Raw genomic sequence first — 21889 nt, forward strand, 5'->3', positions numbered from 1 at the left:
GGGCAGAGAGAGAGACACACATACAGAATCCGAAGCAGGCTTCCAGCCTGAGCTGTCAGCACAGAGCCTAACACGGGGCCTGAACTCACGAGCTGTGAGATCACGACTTGAGCTGAAGTCGGACGCTTAACCGACTGAGCCACCCAGGTGTCCCAAACGTTCTAAATTTTTAAAAACAAGCATGTATTAATGCAAAATTGGATAATTCAAGATAAAAATCATTTTAAAAAGTCATAAAGGCTTTAATTTTGGAAACAGGAGATAATGCTACATATTTGGGAAAAAACATGAACGTGGGGAGTCCAGCAGGGCTGATCCATGAATTAACAGGAGGGGCAGAAGAGCTGCTGTCTAGGAACAGTAAGTGACTAGGGTCCTTCTCAGACGGGACATCAGAGACCCTGCCAGGAAGCTGCCCTCAGAGAACAGGGACTGGACAAAGGGCATCTTTTTTGTCATAGCACCAAGGTAATATCAGCATAGGCCTTACAAACCGTTATTTGACAGTTTCTTTTTAAACTTGTGTGTGTGTGTGTGTGTGTGTGTGTGGTAAAATATATAGCATATAAAATAAATGATTTTAACTATTTTTAGGTGTACAATCAGTGGTGTTTACTATACTTACATCGCTGTGTTTGGCACTTTTGAACATGAAATTTAGATTTTTTAAATGTGTCAAAAAGCTATGTTTTTCTTCTCTTCCACTGATATGAAAGCCTACAGAGGACTTGGTGACTGGCTTCGCATTAGAAGTCAGCAATAATGGGGGCGCCTGGGTGGCTCAGTCGGTTAGGTGGCCGACTTCGGCTCAGGTCATGATCTCGCGGTCTGTGAGTTCAAGCCCCGCGTCGGGCTCTGTGCTGACAGCTCAGAGCCTGGAGCCTGTTTCAGATTCTGTGTCTCCCTCTCTCTCTGATCCTCCCCTGTTCATGCTCTGTCTCTCTCTGTCTCAAAAATAAATAAACGTTTAAAAAAAAAAAAACTAAAAAAAAAAAAAAAAAAAGAAGTCAGCAATCATGCCTTACACCACCCGTTCCCACGGTACTTAAGCCAGTGCTGTGACGACATAACCAAGCACTGTTACTCACTGGTTCTGTGTTTATTTACCAGACTTCTGATTATGACCATAAAGGTGGTAAAGAAAAAAAAAAAATGGACCAATACCAAACTGGGAAATCCTTACAGCAACTCCGATGGTAACACTGACACCAGGTAAGTGTGCGATCGACATTCACTGACTGCTAACAGTGTGTGAGCCACAGGACACAGGAGAGCTGTCCAGGAAAACCTTCCAGGCAGCTCCATGTCTGAGCCAGGCAACTGTTAATGTCTTGCTTTACTAACACTTTATGGTTTAAGTTAATGCTCTTTCATCTTCAAAACAGCTCTATAAATCAGTGAAGGACAGGGGCTTTGGTTCCTTAACCTAGGAGAAAACTCAGAAAGCGGAAGGGACTCATCTCAGGCATCCCTGGGATGGTTGGTCCCCTGGCTGAGGAAGTGATCAGACACAAAGACACAGCACCACGGAACTGGAAACAAGCTTCCCCATGAAATCAGCTATTCGAATGGAATGAGACAAGTATCGGAAGCTCTAAACTGAGGCTTTGATGCATCTGTGCTGCCGGCAACATCCACAAATTGGCTCTTAGCCAGCCGAGGGGCTACCCTTTGCCTGTGATGACGGAAGTTTGCATCACTCACGTGAGTACCCATAAGCAACAGGGCAGTTGATGCCCTGTATCAGCTGATGGCCCTGTCTTTTCACCCAGTGATAGCCCTGGCACCTTCAACAGCGACACAACTCGGAAACTCACTGTCTTGGTTATGATGAAGCCAAAGAATCCGTTCTTCGGCATAAGAAAATAAACTCAACATGACATAAAACAAAGAAACAATTCGACAGCAGGTACACTGTTCTCCATCACAGAGACAGCGAAGCTGAGAAGGGGCCGCGGGGCCAGAGGCAGATGGCTGAAGTACCTGGAAACTGCAGAAAACGAACAAGAGGTACTACCAGCATTAAGGTGCAAAATCTGTTTTGGAGACTACACTCCAATAGAAAAAGGAAAACTGAATGTGTAAGTTCTGATCCAGGTTAAAAAAAAAAAAATCTAAAGCCTCAAGTATTCACTTAAATGTGAACATTGTACTTTTGTCACAATTGACTGTGACATGTGGGTCAAGGCTCCACCCACAAATGCGGTCCCCTATGTCCCCTTCTCTACATTCACTAAAGCTTTAGACACCTGACTTCTGTGGTCAGATAATATATTTAAATGTGTATGAACGAAAAGTCTAAAAATGAATGACAACTTGAGAAATAAAGATCTTTTTAAAAAGAACTTCTCATTTTCCAAAGAAGACAACCTTTGATACTCTGTTATGGACCAAGCCAATGTATATACTTTCAGGTGTATCAGGGGTCAGCAAACTACCACCTGACCAGCTGCCTGTTCTTTGCAAGTAAAGATTTACTGCAAAGCAACTATGTTCATTCATTTCTTATCGTCTGGGCTGCTTCGTGCATTAAAACTGGAATTGAGTAGTTGTGACAGAGATGTATGGCCTACAAAGCCAAAGTTATGTACTATCTGGCCCTTTACAGAAAAAGTTTGCAGACTCCTGATGCATATGAAGAATAATGTTAGACACATAATAAACACAAACCTGGAGGAGTAATAAGTGTTCTTCTATGTTCTTTACACCACCCGACTGGATGAATGTGTGGGCTCGATGCTTCACACCTGTAGGTTATATAAATCACAAAACTGTAACGATCAGGATCAATTCTCAAATACAAATAAATGTGTACATAAATAATCATATACACAGGCAAGCTAAAATTATTTCAGCATCTCTAAGGGCAAACGTGCAAAAAGCACGAAGCTCGATCACCCTCGAAAAACAAACACGCTTTTATCATCTGTTAGAATGGCAGCGGCCAGGTATTAAGAGGAGGTATTCCTTTCCTTTCCTCACCTCTTTCTTCTCCTCTCTCTCATCTTTCCTTCAGTCAGGCATGTATTTTTGCAAGACCTCTTTATCACTATGCCTTATCTGGCATCTGATTCGTTGCTCCTAATCAGACTTGTTCCATGTAGTCCTCATCGTACACACAACTCATTTCATTCATTCATTTGCTCACTCACTCATTCAAACACTGAGTGTTTATAATGCACCAGACACTGGGACAGGCACTGAGGAGACAGCAGCACATAAAACACATACGAAGTTCCCGCTTTTGTGGAGTCTGCGGTATTCCGGGAAGAGATAGGAAACAAATTAACAAAATAAATACTCTGGTGGCACAACGGATGCAGACAAGAGGTGGAAGAAGGAAGCAGAGAGCAAACATGGAAAGATACTCCTTTACACGGCACAGTCACGGTGGCCTCTCAAATAAGGTGACACCTGAAGAAAGTGGAGAAAGAACTGAGCCACTCAAATGCACACTAGAAAGCCAATCCATGCAGAGAGGACGCAAGTACAAAGGCTGTGTGTGGGGTGGGAGTCTCACAGCTGGGTCAGGAACACACTGAGGGAAGCAGAGAACAGGAAATAATATCAGGAAGGGCCTTTAGGCATGGTAAGGTCTTGGGATTTTATTCAGAGAAAAATGATGTTTACTACAGTATCATATAGGGGGTTTTAGGCAGAAGAGTGGCATAATCTAATTCATGTTTTTAAAGTAATTATTGTGACTGCTTTGCAGACAACTAACCACATTGGAAACCGAGATGAGGCTGTGAGGAGGCTTTTTGCAAGAGTTGATGATGGAGGCCTGAACCAGAGTGCTGGTGGTGAAGATAATAAGAAGCGATCATGTTTTTGAGTCTGTATTTTCAAGGAAGCACCAACAGGATATACTGGTAGATTTGATACAGAATGTGAGTGATGTGAAGAAGTCAGGAACATCCCAAGGTTTGGGGCAGGGGCCACCAGAAGAATGTAGGACCATTTCCTGAGACAGGAAGACTAGAGACACAGTCTATGGCATTCCAAATGGTGAATGGAGAGATTTTTTGCTTTTTGTTTGTTTTATCAATATGTTTGACAAACAGGTAAAGAAGTCAAACAGATAATGAGCATGAAAATCTGGAGTTCAAACACAAGATCAAGGGTAAAGATGTAACTGTGGGAGCATCAGCATTTGGGATGATGTCTAAGGTCATGAACAGAGATGAGGCCATCCAGAGAATGAGTACAGAGAGAGAACAGAAGAAGTAGGAGGCAAAGAAGCCCAAGAAGAAATGACTAGAAAATAAGAGAAGGAAAGCAAGAAGAAAGAAATCAACTAAGTTAAATGCTCACGCTAGATCAAAGAACAAGAACTGATTACTGGATTTACCAATGTAAAGTTCATTAACATTCTTGGCAAGGGCTGTTCTGGTGGAGCTGGGAATAAGAAAGGGCAAAAGCTGGAACAGGGTGGGTTTAAGAGAAAATGGAAGGACAGCAGACAGAGTCAGCTTGTACAGAAAACATACTCATTCAAGTAGCTGTTTTAAAAGGAAACAGAGACCTGTAACGTTAGACAGCAAAAGGAAACTTTTGTTTTTTGTTTTTGTTTTTTTTGTTTTTTCAAATTGGGAAATACTCAAGGGGAAGCTGAGTGAAGAATATACGTAAATTCTCTGTACTACTTTTTTAAAAGTAAACTCTATCCCCAACGAGGGGCTCAAACTCATGACTGTGAGATCAAGCATCGCATGCTTTACCGACTGAGCCAGCCAGGCACCGCACTCTACACTATTTTTTAAGTTTAAAATTACTTTAAAATAAAACTCTTTTTAAAAGATGGGAACTATTACTTCATTTATTCAAGAAATACATGCTGACCAACTACCATGATCAGGGTAGTGTTCTATGTGCTAGGGCTCCCCCAGTTATCAAAAAAACCTGCTAAATCCTTTCTCCTGTTTGGATACTGGTAGAAATAATCAACAAAGAGGGATGACCTGGTGAGGAAATGGAACCCTGTGTGTGAGACTGGGCCCCTGAGGCAGGGACAGGCACACCCACCGTCACAGAGAGGGTCCTGTCGATGGGTAGAGATCAGGAATACACCCACCAGACAACAGGGGGAGCACGAGGACGCCTCCCCTGACTGTCTTTTTCTTCAATGACCAGGACACAAGGCTATCAGTGGAGAGGGAGGGTGGGAAATGGAGGTTAAGAGACGTCTGGGGGAAAAAGGAGTGGAACTGAGTGGTATGGAAGAACAAACAGGAATCTGTTTAGTAGGATTGTGGGGCAGGCCTTAGGGCTCACCGGAGGGTAGCAGTCATGAATGTGAAGTCAGACCAGTGAGCATGTCGTGCCTTTCTCTAGCCACATTCAACCACTCAGGCACAAGCATGAGGTAGGCACAAAGTTAGTTGAACCAGGGTTGGGGTTTTGGCCAGGTAAACACAACATAAGGCAGTGGAGGCTATAGTTACAAAGGAATAGTTATAACAATACTACAAAATAAATGTGGAGGCATCTAGAGACAGATCACAATTAAAATCTGTAAAGGACAAAAAAAAAGAAAAAAAAAAAAAAGTTGGTAGAACAATCCCCATTGGTGTCTTCAAACATAAAGGGTGTAATGAAGTTAAAAAAGAAAATCAGGGCCAAACGGTCAAAATATTTAATGCATCATTAGCATACTGAAGACTGTGAAATTATACTATAAACAAACAAGTTTCAAATTATTTAACCTAGCATTTCCTAAAGATACTTAACTATGAAACACTGCTCTAGTGGGCAATCCATTAACATCACGTGGAACACCAGTGTTCTGTAGAACACACTTTGGAAAACAGTGGTCTAATGGATGCCAAAGAGTCCAGTGCTGCTCTTTTAACCAGATCTGTTGAGTCTATCCTGAAAGATCAGCAAGTCTCAACACAGCCCTCTGGATGGAAAACTAACAGATAGAAAGCCAGAAAGGTAACACAGTGGTTAGAGTTTCTGGTGAATAAAAAACATCTTATGACTAGTGAAAAACAAAGAACATTCTAAAACATGCTCTAGGTGAATGGGATATAGTTACCTCTTTCAAACCAACTTACACATTAGTAGCCCTGAACAGTAAGTAACAAGTGAGATGAGATAGCTCCCATTTAATGTTGATTTTTCTCGGAATTATTTCAGTGAAAAATATCTTTAAATATTTATAAAGGTTTCTTCTTTCCTCTCCCTTTATTCACTTGTTCTCACCTACCACCCTTCCTCACACTATTATTTTTCTTAATCTATGTATTAGGGTTATGTGTGTCTGTGTATGTCATTATTTTAGAAATGTGAAAGGAAAGCAAGCACTGCTAGGTCAATGCAAAGTTCATACAGCAATTAGTACATTTCTTACAATGATATATTTTCATAAAATGTTTTTTAATATAATTCCTTAAGACGCATTCTGTTGTGGGAATGCGAACTGGTGTAGCCACTGTGGAAAACAGTACAGAAGTTCCTCAAAAAATTAAAAATAGAACTACCCTATGATCCAGTCATCATACTCTTGGTTATTTACTCACAGAATACAAAAACACTAATTCACAAGTATATATGTGTCCTTTTGTTTATTGCAGCATTATTTACAATGGCAAAATTATGGAAGTAGCCCAAATGTCCATCACTGGATGAATGGATAAAAAAGATGAATGGATAAAGAAGGTATCCCATGATACACAATGGAATATTACTCAGCCATAAAGAAGAATGAAATCTCGCCATTTACAACAACATGGATGGATCTAGAAAGTGTAATGTTAAGCAAAATAAGTCAGAGAAAGACAAATGCCATATGACTTCACTCAAATGTGGAATTTAAGAAACAAAACAAAGGGGAAAAGAGACAAACCCAAAAATGGACTTAACACTAGAGAACAAACTGATGGTTACCAGATGGGAGGTCCGGTGAGGGGATGGGTGAAACAGGTGAACAGGATTAGGGACACATTTGTCATGATGAGAGTAATGGGTAGAACTGCTAAATCACTATATTATACACCTGAAAGTAATATAACACTGTATGTTAACTATACTGGAAATGAAATGAAATGAAATGAAATGAAATGAAATGAAATGAAATGAAATGAAACGAAATAAAAGTATTCTGTTATAAACTGTATAAACAAGGCTATAAAGCTCTATTTCTAGCTATTCTATTCTTTTCGGAGACAATCACTCATTATGGATTATTACTCATCATGTATTGCATAAATTTCAGAGAGATTGTTTTTCTTTTAGAGAAAGGTGTTCATTCACGTAGGGCTCATTAAAAATAATAATAAAAAAACATATACAACATTTCTAATATTTTTCTTCGGAGTCTAATACAGCCATCAAATAGTTTTTATAATTACCTGCCAGGCTTGTGGTGATTAAAGTAAGAACATGTGACATTGCTAATTCCTTTGATTTTATTGTGTTTCTCTATAAATCGCAATTTAGGAAAATACCGTGGTGTATCTCGGCCACACGCTCCTGTACTACTTGAATCTTTAAGGTTTTAATGTTGCCTAAATATCGATCAAAGGCACCATTTAAAATAAACAGGAAGCCATCTCAAGAGAGAAAAGAGAAATAGCCCTGTTTTCATCTACTCTGTCCATCAGCCAACAACACTTCATTTAGAATAAAGCTGGAAGGCTGGGAAATCCTTTCTGCTACCAATACTGTAAAATAAGTCATCTCTTAGTCCCATCTAGTGTTCAAAACCAGAAATGTAACCAGAAAGGACTGTAATTACAGAAGAACAACTAATGGTGAAAAGTTTGGTAAACTGTCGATCACTGTTCCTTTCTTTTGGGTTTCTACGTATATCGTCAAAGAAGTCCTGTCAAACATATTTTTTTTAAGTCCATTTCACAAGTACATGCAAATTATTCATGAAGGCTGCAAAGATCCAATCAGTCAACTGGTGGACTTTGAAAAAGGTCAGAAACCAAAGAAAGAAATCATGAAAAGCCCATGTTTATAAGGATGAGGTGAGCAGATGCTAAGATATATTCATTTCATGGAAATCTAAAGAGGGTAAGTGATTTTGCCAAGCCTTCCAGGTGAAAAGAAAGAGATCCTGGTTTTATCAAGTCTTGGCCAAAAGCTGAACACAATGCACACATGCTGGGTTCTGCAAATCTAGGCAGAGAGTCAAACAAGAACAGTTCAAGATGCTTCCTTAAGGAAAATATCCAAGTCCTCATTTCAAGCCATAATGGTTTCGATTCTTTGAAGAAATACAGGACACTTGGCCTCGCCTGCTCCCTACATCCAGGGCATGACTGTCAACTTATTTCCCAGGGACACTTTCCTGGCTCCAATTTGCTAACTCTTAGGGGCCTCCATTACCCTGTGTTTCGCTACTAAACCCCAAACCTCACAGGGCTGAGTTATCTGGTTCTTCCTTTCATCCCTAATCCATGTCCAATCCCATTCCCCACAGTGGCTGGTTTTAATATTATTAATTTGCTTCAAGCTTAAGACCTGATTCTTCACTAACACACGGACTCCGTGGAAAAGATAAAGGACATGCCACCTCATTACCCTACTCAAATTTTTGTCATTTCTTCATTTTCTCTGGGCTGAGAGGGAAGGGAGCTCATTTCTTCCCGTTAGCCCCTCCTACAGGACCAGGTATCCCAAATTACCATCCTCACGGTGGCCTCATTTCTTCAGCCTGAAAACCAAGCTCAAACCTCTCCTTGTGCAGAACACCCTGCTCTGACTGTGGACTCCCTCCGCCCTGCCACCCACCCAACAAGCAATGATCAATTTTCACCTTCAGGGCCAAACCTCTTTGCCTGAAGTCCCATACAGTCATCTCTTCAACCTTCTACAAAGTCACTCAAATAGACTAGCTGCCATTCCCCAAACATACGTTTGTCTGCTCCCTTGGGGCCTAAACACAAGCAAATACTTTCTTTGGCCAGGACTATTCCATCCCAACATCTAAGTACCAATTCCTATCATCCTTCATGGTCCAGCTCAAATCCTACATCCTCCAATAAGCCTTCCCCAAGAACCCTCCAGTGAGTCAGTCAGTCCTTCCTTCCACGTGCCCCCTCAGACAGGAAGTGGTGGGTTCTAATAACTAAGCACAAACCACCTACCCTGCAGCTTAGGCAGTGGTGTTTGTGTTTCTACCCTTCCGCAGACCCTGAGCCCCTCAGGGCAGAAGTGTAGAGCTACCTACATTCCTTTCATCTCCGTAACTCATTACCTCCACCAACCCATGCTTCCCCAATGATGACAAACCTCTTAACTTTGACATTGCTCTCAGAAATTGACAATACAGGGGGTGCCTGAGTGGCTCAGTGTGTTAAGCGTCTGACTCTTGATTTTGGCTCGGGTCATGATCTCATGGTTTGTGAGTTCAAGCCCCGAGTAGGGCTCTGCACTGACCGCATGGAGCCTGCTTGGGATTCTCTCTCTCCCTCTCTCTGTGCCTCCTCTGCTCTCTATCTAAATAAATAAGTAAATTTTTAAAAAGTATTAAAAAAAAGAGAAATTAACAACACGCTGCAAACTCTTCAACACTACTTTGAGGAGACACATAACATTGCTATTACTCTCAATTTATAAAGGTAAAAGAACTCCATCTCTAAAATTAAACTGAAGTTTGGAGTACACTTAGAAACAATCAGGAAAAGGTCCTAGCCCCATGCTTGTTCTACTTCAGTAACTCAGTACTTCTCGTTTTCATTGATCTACTTGTTGACTTTTCTGCCCTGCCTCTCTGGGACACTGGACTGAGATTCAGGGAAAGCTGAAGCTGTAATTCCGTTGTGACGGCTATTCTACTCGGTCATCTGCTAAGTCCTGCCATGCCTTCCCAGTTCCCAAAAGACCAGATCACATGCAAATAAGAATTCCCCAAGGAAGGTTCCTTGCCAGTGCCTGGGGGAAGAGAGGGGTGCTCCTTCACACAGCATGCTCTGTCGTGGAGTCCAGTCCTCGGGCAGCAGGTGTTGAGGACAGCCTACGCACAGGGGCATCCTCACCTCAATGGCTGCTTTCCTCCCCATCTTTCAAGCCCCTTCTAGGTCTATTCTGAGATACTTAGGATTATTAATTAGTCTAATGACTGTCAAGGGGATAGAATTAAGCGCTAACAATTACCAGGAATAAAAGCACATAGGAAACCTTAGAGGTAAAGCAAGTTTTATTCTAAGATACAGTATTTTCCTTTCATAAAAAAAAAAAATGACTTCAATCCTGCATTAAGTTTCCATTTTCCTCTATGGAGGGAAAAAATGTTTTATTGCAACTAAATATGTTTTACCACAAATGTACCCAGACTTATACAGGTGCCCCTTGAACAACAGGTGTTTGAACCACACGGGCTCACTAATGTATTTTTTTTCAATATAGTACACTACTGTAAATGTGTTTTCCTTATGATTTTTTTACTAGCATTTTCTTTTCTCTAGCTTACTTTATTGTAAGAATACAGTAAATAATACTTTTACAAAATACAAGTTCATCAACTGGTTATGTTATCAGTAAGGCTTCCAGTCAACAGTAGGCTGCTAAGTATGGGGAGAGTCAAAACTTATACACAAATTTGCGACTGCACTGGGGGTGAGGGCTCCTACCCCCCACACTGTTCAAGGGTCAACTGTATATGTTTTCAATATCCCACTAAGGTAAAAAGAGGTAAGATCACTATCCAATTCAAAGCGGAAAAAAAAATCTAAATAAATAAACTTTAAAGAAAAAAAAGGGGGATGCCTGGGTGGCTCAGTCAATTAAGCATCTGACTTTTGAATTAGGCTCAGGTTATGATCTTGTGGTTCATGAGTTAATGTCCCACATCAGGCTCTGCACTCAAGCCTACTTGGGATTCTCTCTGTCTGCCCCTCTCTCTGCCCCTCCCCCACTCTCACTCTCTGGCTCTCTCAAAATAAAGAAAGAAACTTCAAAGGGAAAAAAAAAAATCTCACTTCCCAACTATTTTAAATTGGGAAAGCGATCCAATTTGTAACCTCAATTACATACCTAAACAAGTAATTTATGCAGATAAAAACCATTCCAGAATTCAAAGATCAAAGAATATACTATTTACTAAAGCTGGAGAAATTCCAGTGCACTTTAGCAATTTTCAATGTGCCTTAATTGGATATTGAGAAAGAGAACACACTGTACTCTTCTTCTGACAATTAATAAAATATGGTTTCATGTCAATAGTATAAGTAATTCCTCAAAGTACATTCTGTCCTAAAAATAATTAGTTTGTGCTCATAAAAGTATAAAAATCAGTACTAAAAGAGATCAATTTTCTTCTCTGCTCTTTCTAAAAAAAGAATCCAGGATCTTTCCTATTCCCCAGACAATTGGAATCAAAGAAACTGAATGTGACAAAATCTTCCATGCTTTTCATTACTTTTTTCTAGAATAATGTTTTTACTTTTTTTTATTTTTTTAGAAGAATGTTTTTAAAGGAAACACACCTCATGTCAAATAAATGACTTACACTTTTAAAACTCTCTAATACTTCTAAGACCACAAAAATAACACACTAACATTTACCCATTTTGTTTAAATCAGACAAAAGTTAAAAAACAAAAATCTCCCTAAATGAATCAGAACTTTAAAACCAAAAGTTCTCATTTTAACCAACAAGTGCTTTAAAGTATCATTCTTTTTTTAAATTATAATTTATTTGAGTAATCTCTACATCCAGCATGGGGCTCGAACTCATGACCCTGAGAAGGTCACAAACTCTTCCAACTGAGCCAGCCAGGAGCCCCTAAAGTGTCCCTTATTAATGACAGGATTGGATCTGGTCATCACTCTGGGACTGCCAACATCACAGTACATCCAACACCGGAGGGGAGAAACACATTTGATTCCAGAGCAGATTTGCAGTGTTACTAAATTTAAAGTTTTCTCATCCATTCACTCATTCAAGTTAGGTATAGATAATTTTGAATGAAACAAAAACCACCAAGAAGAACTATGAGGAACAGGGGCTCCTGGGTGGCTCAGTTGAGCGTCTGACTTTGCTTAGGTCATGATCTCGCAGTTTGTGGGTTTGAGCCCTGCGTCAGGCTCTGTGCTGACGGCTGGGAGCCTGGAGCCTGCTTCGAATTCTGTGTCTCCCTCTCTCTCTGCCCCTCCCCCGCTCACACGCTCTCGATCTCTCTCAAAAATAAACATTAAAAAGAAAAAGGACTATGAGGAACAGATGAACATGGTAAGCAATAGAAGAATTCAATTAGCAAATCCAGACTATAGGAGACTTAACAGGACAAACGACGTGATATCTTCAATAAAAGTTACAAGGGGAGGGGCGCCTGGGTGGCTCAGTCGGTTAAGCGTCCGGCTTCGGCTCAGGTCATGATCTCACGGTCTGTGGGTTCGAGCCCCGCGTCAGGCTCTGTGCTGACAGCTCAGAGCCTGGAGCCTGTTTCAGATTCTATGTCTCCCTCTTCCTCTAACCTTCCCCTCTCTCTCTCTCTCTCATGTTCATGCTCTCTCTCTCTCTCTGTCTCAAAAATAAATAAATGTTTAAAAAAAAAAAGTTACAAGGGGAAGGGATAGAGAGGAATAGGAATCTATTAAAAGAGAAGGCGAAACATCAAAACAATCACAAAGTGTATACCTTATATAGGACCTAAAACTATCAAACCTCAAAACAAAAACAAAAACAAAACTAAGGCAATTGGGAAGAATGGTTAAGTATTTAGTGACATTATGGCATTCATAACATTACATATTTGAAGAAAAAGAATCCTTATCTTTAAAAGATACATACTGAAATATACACAGATGAAGTGCTATGATACTGAAATCTGCTTCAGAACAATCCCGGAGTTAGGATTTTAGGAGAAGGAATACAGAGAGAACAAGAGTGAGAAACACAAATGGTAACGGTTGTGTTCAATTGATGACGGTTAGTGTTGTATAATGGGTGTGGGTGGGTCACTATTATTCTACATTTTTTTATTCTACCTTTGTACATGCTTGAAATGGTCTATATTTCAATAAAAATGTTTATGGCAAACTGAGTAAAAAGACATCTTATGGGGAGATTATGCTTTGCATTAAAAAGCTGAGGAAAAACACCAAAATATTCAAAAGTACTCGACTCTGTGTGGTGTAATCATGGAACTACTTGTCTACACTTAAAAAAAATCTGTAAAAAGCATGTATAATGCATAATAGAAAGCATTTTAAAAATATGAATGGCAAATGGCTTTCAATGCCTCTCCTTTTTAAAACAGTGTAAGGAAAACTGATGAGTGTCTAAGAATCCAATTTGAGGGGTAATGCAAATTATTGATGGTTCTACTCAATGTTTAAACGTATGCATACTAAAAAGTAAGGTTAGGAAACAAGCTTCCCTCAAATGTAGCAATACCTATACAAATTAATATTCAGTTAATACTGTAATGTTAGCCATATTTTATAAAGATATCTGTCACTGCTCTAAAATGTTCTCATCGCCAGTGTCCTAGGAAGAAATTAAACACTTCAGAAATGCCTTTCACCAGGAAACTGAATAGTAATGATCAATCAACATGAATTAGATATGGGAATCATTATTCCCATTGCTTATTCAAAATATGATGACTTTATTTTAAGTACAGTTATAGAAGTTTATAATATATTGTTCCTATTACTTAATGCAGTATATCCCAAACCTCTAAGGATTAAAAACAATATTCCTCAATTAATAGATTTGTATTTGGCAATTATAAATGGTTAAAATTGCTACGGGGAATAAAAATATGAAGGAAAATTAACATGTCTTCTCAGAAAACAATAGACGACACCCAGGATGGGGGGGGGAGGTACGCACCTGCATGCACTTGTACGTGCACGTGTTGGGAGGAGGGTACACTGTACTTCCGCAGCAGGAAGTGAGTGAAAATACAAGGCACAAAGTTAAACTGAAGGCTGCTATTTAGAAATACATGCCATGTGAAATAGGGGAAGAGTGAAAAATCTGAAATGTGCAAGAGTGGGACAGACCACTGCTCTTTTTTGTTACAAGCTCTGCATCATCTTTGTTTTCCAACCATGTACCAGGTTGACCTGAATACACCTGTGAACCAAAGCACACAGCAATGGAAAAGGTCTCACCAATAGTCATAGCTCTCATCCCAGTTGTCAAAATGTACCAGGAAACGATTGTCCACCATATCTGTCACCGTAGCAACACAGATGAACGCAGGATTCTTTTTGTCTACGGCTTCAAGCTTCATTCCAACTCGAAAGCCTGATGGGATCACTGTCTACGAAACGTGCAGATTTAATTAGAGATAAGCACACACTTAACAGCAAGATCTGCACCCTCTCTACACGTCCTGCTCCAGGACCTGGCATGCATCAGCTATGTTCATGTAATTTAAAGAGCATGTACCAGTTTTATGCCAGGTCAATTTCCAACAAGCAGCAAGAAGGGGAAAAAAAAATGCCTCATTGGTACATCCAAATAACTATCTGGACCTCAAGACTAAGACACCCACAACCTCACAGAGTTTAATTAAATTTAATATGTGTTTTGGACCGCAGTTAGACAGCTATACTAGTTAGGCAAGTTTTCTTCGCCATTTAGTTCACTTTTTGTTTTTCTTGTTCTTGATTACAGACTTAACAATGAAAATTATTTCATGCAAAATATGCACTTCATCAAGCTAGAAATGCGTATGAGTCAGTACAAGTTCACTCCCATTTCTGAAATGCTCTCTCAAAAGAGTACTCTAGTGAAAGTAGGTCATCTTCATACATGAGAGGCTGCAAATTATTACAACTTTTACCTAACACTACAGATATTATTCACAATAGCACCAAAAGAACTGGCTGAATACATACAGCCATTCAAAACAGTTGGTAATATAAGGAAAGCCAAACATTACCAGCCATCTGGGACGGGGAACTAAGACAATAATATAGCTCAATAAGATTTAGTGCTTGAGGTGCAGTAAAATGTAAGCATTCCTTAGAATCTCGTGTGAGGAAATCTATCAGAACTCGGAGAAATGTACTTGGATCAGTTATGCCAATCATAACACACGAGTGTTATTTCTATCCCTCTTAAGAAAAAGCTCTGTCCAGACTTAAGTATACAGATACTATTCTAATTACTTTAAGCAGAACAGATGTTATCTCTCATTTTACTATAATTATGCAGCTATCATTCCAAAAATGTAGACAGCCACGTACTGAAAATGTTAGCATACATCCCACATGAATAGAAGGAGCAGGCGTTAATGCTGCACAGACACTGGGACAGTACATTTTAGTCCTGAAATTATTTACCAGGGTTCTGACCACAGATATTTGAATATTCTGAGGTAGACGAATCCAGAAATAGAAAAATTAATTGCTTCTTGGACACCAAACACAGAGCCCAAGATTCAGTTGTGTGCTAGAAATGCACAGAATTGAAGATGACGGTTCAAGGCAGTTAATCAAATCCCTGACTGATCTCAACATCAGAGATCCAGACAGGGATTAGGAAATGTGGAGCGGGCCACTTAAGTTTTCCACCTAACTGACCTTCCTCCCTCGTCTTGACAGAGAATAGCTGCTGACAACGCAGTATTTACATTTCGGCAATTAAGCTCTCCTCTCGACTATGAGATTTGAAAATAATAATCTGGCTCATTAGCTCTACTAGTTACCTAAACACACACACACACACACACACACACACACACACACACACCTTCAGTTCTCTAATTCAACCTCGCTTATGTCTAATTTGATCAGAGAATCTTTCAGCCATTAGACAGATGCTCAAAACAACTGGTTAAAATCCTTTCCCAAATGGAAGGTGTTTGGAGTGGGTGAGATGGTCTTGCCCACCCCTGATATTCATCTCCTTTTGGAGAGAATCCCATTATTGAAACATGATCGTCTCTTTCTGCAGTCTCACTCACTGTTACCTGACTGGTGAATCTGAAAGGAGGAACTCATCGTACTCTTAAGGGTAAGCTGGCCTAGAGGGCATGGAGCTTGCACTGTGCTCCTCTAGGGGCATGCTCTAGACCTGCAAGAGTGCAGGCCTGCCCTGCTCTAGTGCTCCTGGGCCTGGGTGATGGGGCGGAAGGGCCAGTACATCTCATTAATTCTAGGTCTCAGAATCAAGAAGCTCGTTTGTCAGCAGACAGAGGCCATGCGGGTACTCCAACCGAGCCTTTATCCGCTATGAAAGAGGACATTTTGGCTTTGCACCTGCTTGCTCTCTGTTAATTCCAATTAGACCAAACCGTGGACAAGGAAGAAGAGTGGAACATGATGGGCCTCTTCAGAGGTGCAACAGGGAACATGCAATGGAAAGTGGGAATACAGGTCAAAAAAGGTAGGAAATACATACACATTCAGACTTTGCTTCTGTTATAGGCAAAATAAAGCTACAAGCCAGGGTGAAGGTAAATCCTCTTCCCCAGCAGCAAATCCGAACTGGGCTACATTCATCTACCACATGAATCCCATTTCAACAGTACTTGAAACACGTGACAGTAACAATAAAATATCCGAGTCAATTTAATCTGTTATGCACTTTCACTGTAAATTACACCTGGGCTTCAAACTCTGTAGCCTTCTACCATTCAATAAAACACAACAACCATGATATGCCTATAAAAAACATTGATTCAGAAGGATTTTAAGCTAATTTTAAAGTTTAATGAAGAGTGCTCTATTCACCAAAGCAATAAAATATATTTAGTCTCTTGTTATCATTTATACTTTATCCTATGAAACACTCAAAAGTCACCTCCTTTAAAAGGAAAAGTATCTTGAATGTACTTACTATATTCTGATTTTCAAATAATGACTTGGGAGCAGCTTGGGCTTTGCATGTCTTTAGATAGGTCTGCCAATTAAATTCTTCTTCTTTATAACCTTGGATAAGCACATATATACAGATTGAGTAAAATATCAAAATATTTCACACTTAAGTTTCCATCCCCACTTTTACCTACAACTCCAACATGCTGAAATCAAATAATCGATTTTTTAAACAGACAAAACTTAACTCATAATTCAGAACTATGGATTTTTTTTCCTTACACAGGCTGTGTTTATTCCCAACAAATTGTATTATATTTTCCGTTCTGAATGAATGATAATAGACACAAAGAAAAGGTAAAAGGAAGCAAATATGTATCATACCCAGGTATACTTCTTATTGCCAGGCTGTTCCTATCAGTATTTAGGCAGAACTACTCAGCAGTAGACTAGTGAACTGGAGGAGTCAAAATCTGGGGAAATTTATTTTTCCCTCACCTATTCTATTTTGGGAGACTAACTTGTCAGAACAAGTGGGAAGCTGGAGAAAACAGTAATAAAAGAGATAAAATCTTTTTAGCCTATCAGCACAAGAATGACAATTCAAGATTTATGAAGTAAGCATGCTGGCAAATTACAATAATGGAAATGTGCTTGCCTTAATGCTCACAATTTCACATTTAATGCTGTTAAAGCCAACATTTCCTTTAAAAAGGAAATTGAGCATTTTATTTTATCTGCTCATGTGCTCTCTTCTCCTTCCGTTACAGTTCAGAAGGCAGCATGAAAAGAATAGCTAATAATTCGCCATATACAAGAGGTCAATTTATACAAAGGCTTACAGATTTTCTTTTTCACCCTCATTTTTTCTCATTTTTTCCTCAGCCATCTGAAAATGCTAGTCTGACATTATTTTTCACTTAAAACCAAAGGACGGCTAGTCCATTAAAAAGTAACAGCCCCGAGACAGGCCAAAAATATCAAACCAGTCACCTGGATCTTTGACATCAAGTAAACAATACCAAATGTAACCCTTGAAAAGGAAGGAAATAAGATACTATTAAATACATTAGGGATGGACTGAAAAAGATGGGATCTGTTATTCTTGGATCTTTATGTAAACACGAAACAGGCAAAACCACTGGCAGACTGTATTACAAAGAACTCAGCAATAAAAATGTAATTGCTATGAGTTCAATCCCCACCTAAATCAACTTTTAGCACTACATTCTCCTTCCTAAGTGCCTAAATATTAAGATCCATAAGTTCAATTCATAATTTCTCAAGATTTTCTATATAATGAAATATCAGTAGATAAGCTCAGTCGTGTAAACACGTTGGGACAAAGTTTTCAAATCTGTTTTTTCAAGGATATGTATCTTTGACCCTGAACAACACAGGTTTGCACAGTACAGGCCCACTTACTCATCCTTATGATTTTCTTCATAACATTTCCTTTTCTCTAGCTTACTTTATTGTAAGAATGCAGTGTGTAATATATGTAATTTACGAAACATATGTTAATTGACTCTGTTATACCAGTAAAGCTCCTGGGCAACAGTAGGCTGTTAGTAATTAAGTTTTTAGCAAGTCAAAAGTTACATGTGGATTTTCAACTGTGCTGGGGGTTGGCACCCCTAATCTCTGGGTTATTCGAGGATCAACTGTGTGTAGCCCCGGTTGGAGCCGGTAGGTGGGGGACCACATGAAAAAAATCTGTAACTAAAATTTATACTCAAAATTAAGTATCAGTCAAATGTTATTTTGTATACAAATAAGTACACGGACACAGTTTACTCTCTTACGTAGGGTTCTACTTTTTACATTTCTGTCACTTTAATACACGTTTTTGGGTTTTTTTTTCATGAACAATGAGCTTGAATTTGGGCCTACGTGCATCTTAATGAAGTCTGAATTCCTAAAAATTCCAAATCACCATGTAAGAAAAAAGGTTTTTTGACAATAAATTATATTTAATATAAAAAATAAATTAACTAATAAATTAAAAAAAATTTTTGCAGAATTTAAAGTACGAAACAAAAAAGTGACACCACCTTTTGGAGGATGGAGTTTGTGGCCAGTTTTCTCACACCACCCAACCGGGTGAATATCAAGAGCATCCGCGTTTACCCAGAAGTCATAGCAATCAGAATATCCATCAAAGTGCAGTTTTATCCGATATCCACACACCTGAAATAGGGAAGCACGAAGACTGACTAAAAGGCAAACAACACCCCCGGCCAAATACCCAGAATATCTGCATACAAAATTTATTTACAAAATAAAATAAAATTTATTAATCTAAGTGCAAAAAGAAACCAACATGGACATCAAGTACGACACGGCCTATGTTAATCAAAGTACGCTCACTAACAGCCACAAAATCCAGTGAACAAACTGCCAACCTCTAAAGGCAAAGGCAACGCATTGGGAAGAGCTGAGCCGCATTGCTTTGGCCTCATTCCCAGTTGTGTCAGGAGCACACAGATCCTGGGAGAAGAATGATTTTCCCACATGTACACGTCCTCCCTCCATTCTTGATATTGTACCAGCATAAGTCACCAAGGAGAGCCGGCCGGGATGGAGCCAGCCCAACACGGGTGCGCAGCTCCAGCAGAGTCCCGGGGTGGGCGCCCTGCCATAAACCGTGTGAATGCTGGCTCCTATCCTGTATAAAGCTCTGCAGACAGGGATATGCAGCCAGACCAAGGTGGTACACGGAGGGATATCAACAGATTCTCCTCTCCACCAGTAGCTGGGTTGGGAGAAAGAAAGAAAAGCCCTCCTTAATTCACAGGTTCCCTGGAATGCCAGTAAGAACCCACTTCACGGAATGTGGGCTGAATGCTGAGGCCATACATCTGCCTAAAGGGTCCCTCTTGAGGAAGTTCTGACTTAAAAAGGTCACATGGGTTTTTGAGGCTTCAGCTGGGTCACACTCTGCCTTGGGCTCTTATGAGAAGTTCAGCCTCTCAATCTACTTCCTACTAGCACAGCAGATGTGTTCAAGTGGAACCACACAACGCACCAGACGTCTCAACACGCCAGGAGCACCTGGCCCTGTAGAAGCCGGAAGAAGCAGCTTGAGACTAGAGCATAGAACCAGGGCAATTAACAACCCCCAGATAATAAGGCAGCTGTCTATTTCCTGCCATGGCAAGTTCTCTGAAACATACTGTTAAAATTCAAGTGGCGAGGCACAGGTGTGATTCAGTCAGTTAAGCATCGGACTCTCGATTTTAACTCAGGTCACGATCTCACAGGTTTGTGAGTTCAAGCCCCAAGTCAGGCTCTGCGCTGTCAGGTGGATCCTGCTTGGGATTCTCTGCTGCTCTCTCTCCTCCTCTCCCGCTTGCATGTGCACATGGGCACACATATGCACACGCATTCTCTCTCTCTCAAAATAGTAAACTTTACAAAAACTCAAGCGGTAAAACAAACTGCACAGGATGAGTCAGTTTATGAGAAAAGTTACTTATGTGTGAATCTATGTAGATTTTTATGTGTATGTGTACACGTGCCATTACGTGTGCACATACACATACATGTAAGTATATGTATTTATACATGCACATTTATGTATGTACTTACACGTACGCCTATAAATGTAAATTCACAGTAGTAAAACGTCTGGGAATATATGCCAAAATATTAACAATGATTTATTCTGAGGAGTGGGAGTGAAAAGGGAGAGGTCAAAAGGAAATGATGGGCTTTTTATAGTTTATCTCATATGTTAGTATTTTTTCAATTGGAATGTCTTGATACGTTACATATATAAGATTTACGAGTGAGCAGACTCCTCCCCAGGGAGACTAGAGTCCCTCTGCACAGCCAAGGTGGGGTTCCAGGCAGGTACAATCTCTCGTAAACAGTTAAGTGGCGGCCCCCGCCTCACGTCCACCCCGTGTCCAGAAGGAGCTCGGCGGCCGCTCCTGTCTTCAGCCCCAGAGCTACGCCAACCTACTCCGGTCAATGCCCAAGAAACAAGCCTCCTGAGTGACTTAACCCTCTAGTCCCTCGGGGTTCGACTGCTCTGAGCTTCACCTCTGGAGTCAACCTCTCCCTCCTGGCCCCACAATCTCTCCACTGTGTCTTGCGCTCTCTGGAACCCTCTGGTTTGGTACACAACCTCCTACATCCTCAGCCTCCTTGTTCAAAAGCGTATGTCACACATCCCTGTCAAGGCTTCCCTCAGGTGGAGACTGTTCCTTCTCCCCCTCCTTCCCTCTGAGACCCAGGCGGGGTTACTGCCTCAGGCCACACCACACTCCGGGGTCCCTGCTCCTCTGAGTACCTTGAAATGTGGCTGCACCACCTCGTCCTTATCAGCCCACATGCTGTCCTCCCCAACATCCCTTCTCACTCATCAGACACGAAGCTCTGGCTTACTCTCTTCGTCTCCATCCTGAGTGGTTCTGCCATACACACGGATGACTCATCCTCTACCTTGGCTCCTCTGCTCCCCGCATTTCCTCTCCACTTCAAACACTCTCATGAATCTTGTCCCAGGAGGAACTACACTGCCTCTCAACTACTGAAGCGTCCAGCCCTGTGAAGACATCCTCCTGTTCAGTTGGCTAACCCAGCTGCTCCCCATACACTTCCTCCTCAACCTCAATGAGAAGTCCAGCATCTCACGCTGATTCTTCTACTTTTCCCCTAGCATCCCCCCGTCACCGTGGGCCTTCCATCCCTAACAATCACGGGAAACATTTTCTTGCCAACATCTTTAAATTGTTGCCCCGAGGTCTTTCCCTCCTTCCCAAAATACATGCCTGACAAAATTCCATTATCCCAAGCACCCACCTAGTCTGCACCTATACCTGGTCTAGGGAATGTTGCTGGGGGGCCGGGAGGGGGAGAAGACATACACTTAATCCTTATTATTCATGACTTCCTAGCTGCGATTTCACCTACGTGATAACATCTGTACCCACAGTGTCTGGGAACAGATGCACGCACAGAGCGGCAAAAACTGTGAGCCGCCTATCATGCGAGTTCCCGGCTCAGGTCGAAGAAGGCAATGCTCTCTCTGCCTTCTTGTTTTACATCTCATTCTGTACATCGAACACCCTGTGCACAATCTACTTACTGCTACGTTTTTCACATTTGTGCTTCCTGTGGGTGATTCTGCTATTTGGAACGGCCCCCA

At 40.7% G+C, this 21889-nt stretch overlaps 1 protein-coding gene across 11 annotated transcripts in view; it reads right to left on the bottom strand.

The window, feature by feature from the left end:
- Positions 1-21889, bottom strand: part of L3MBTL3 (L3MBTL histone methyl-lysine binding protein 3) — a 127507-nt gene that overhangs the window by 61282 nt on the left and 44336 nt on the right. For all 11 annotated transcript variants that reach the window (XM_019420634.2, XM_019420630.2, XM_019420631.2 and 8 more), the window contains 4 exons: positions 18789-18924; positions 16757-16848; positions 14080-14231; positions 2671-2747 (listed from right to left, as the gene is read on the bottom strand). In XM_019420634.2, the coding sequence (XP_019276179.1) occupies positions 2671-2747; positions 14080-14231; positions 16757-16848; positions 18789-18924 (457 nt within the window). The remainder of the gene's footprint in view (positions 1-2670; positions 2748-14079; positions 14232-16756; positions 16849-18788; positions 18925-21889) is intronic.

The sequence above is a fragment of the Panthera pardus genome, unplaced genomic scaffold (genome assembly GCF_024362965.1).
Source record: "Panthera pardus isolate Hobbes unplaced genomic scaffold, ASM2436296v1 HiC_scaffold_17, whole genome shotgun sequence".
NCBI classification, from domain to species: Eukaryota; Metazoa; Chordata; class Mammalia; order Carnivora; family Felidae; genus Panthera; species Panthera pardus.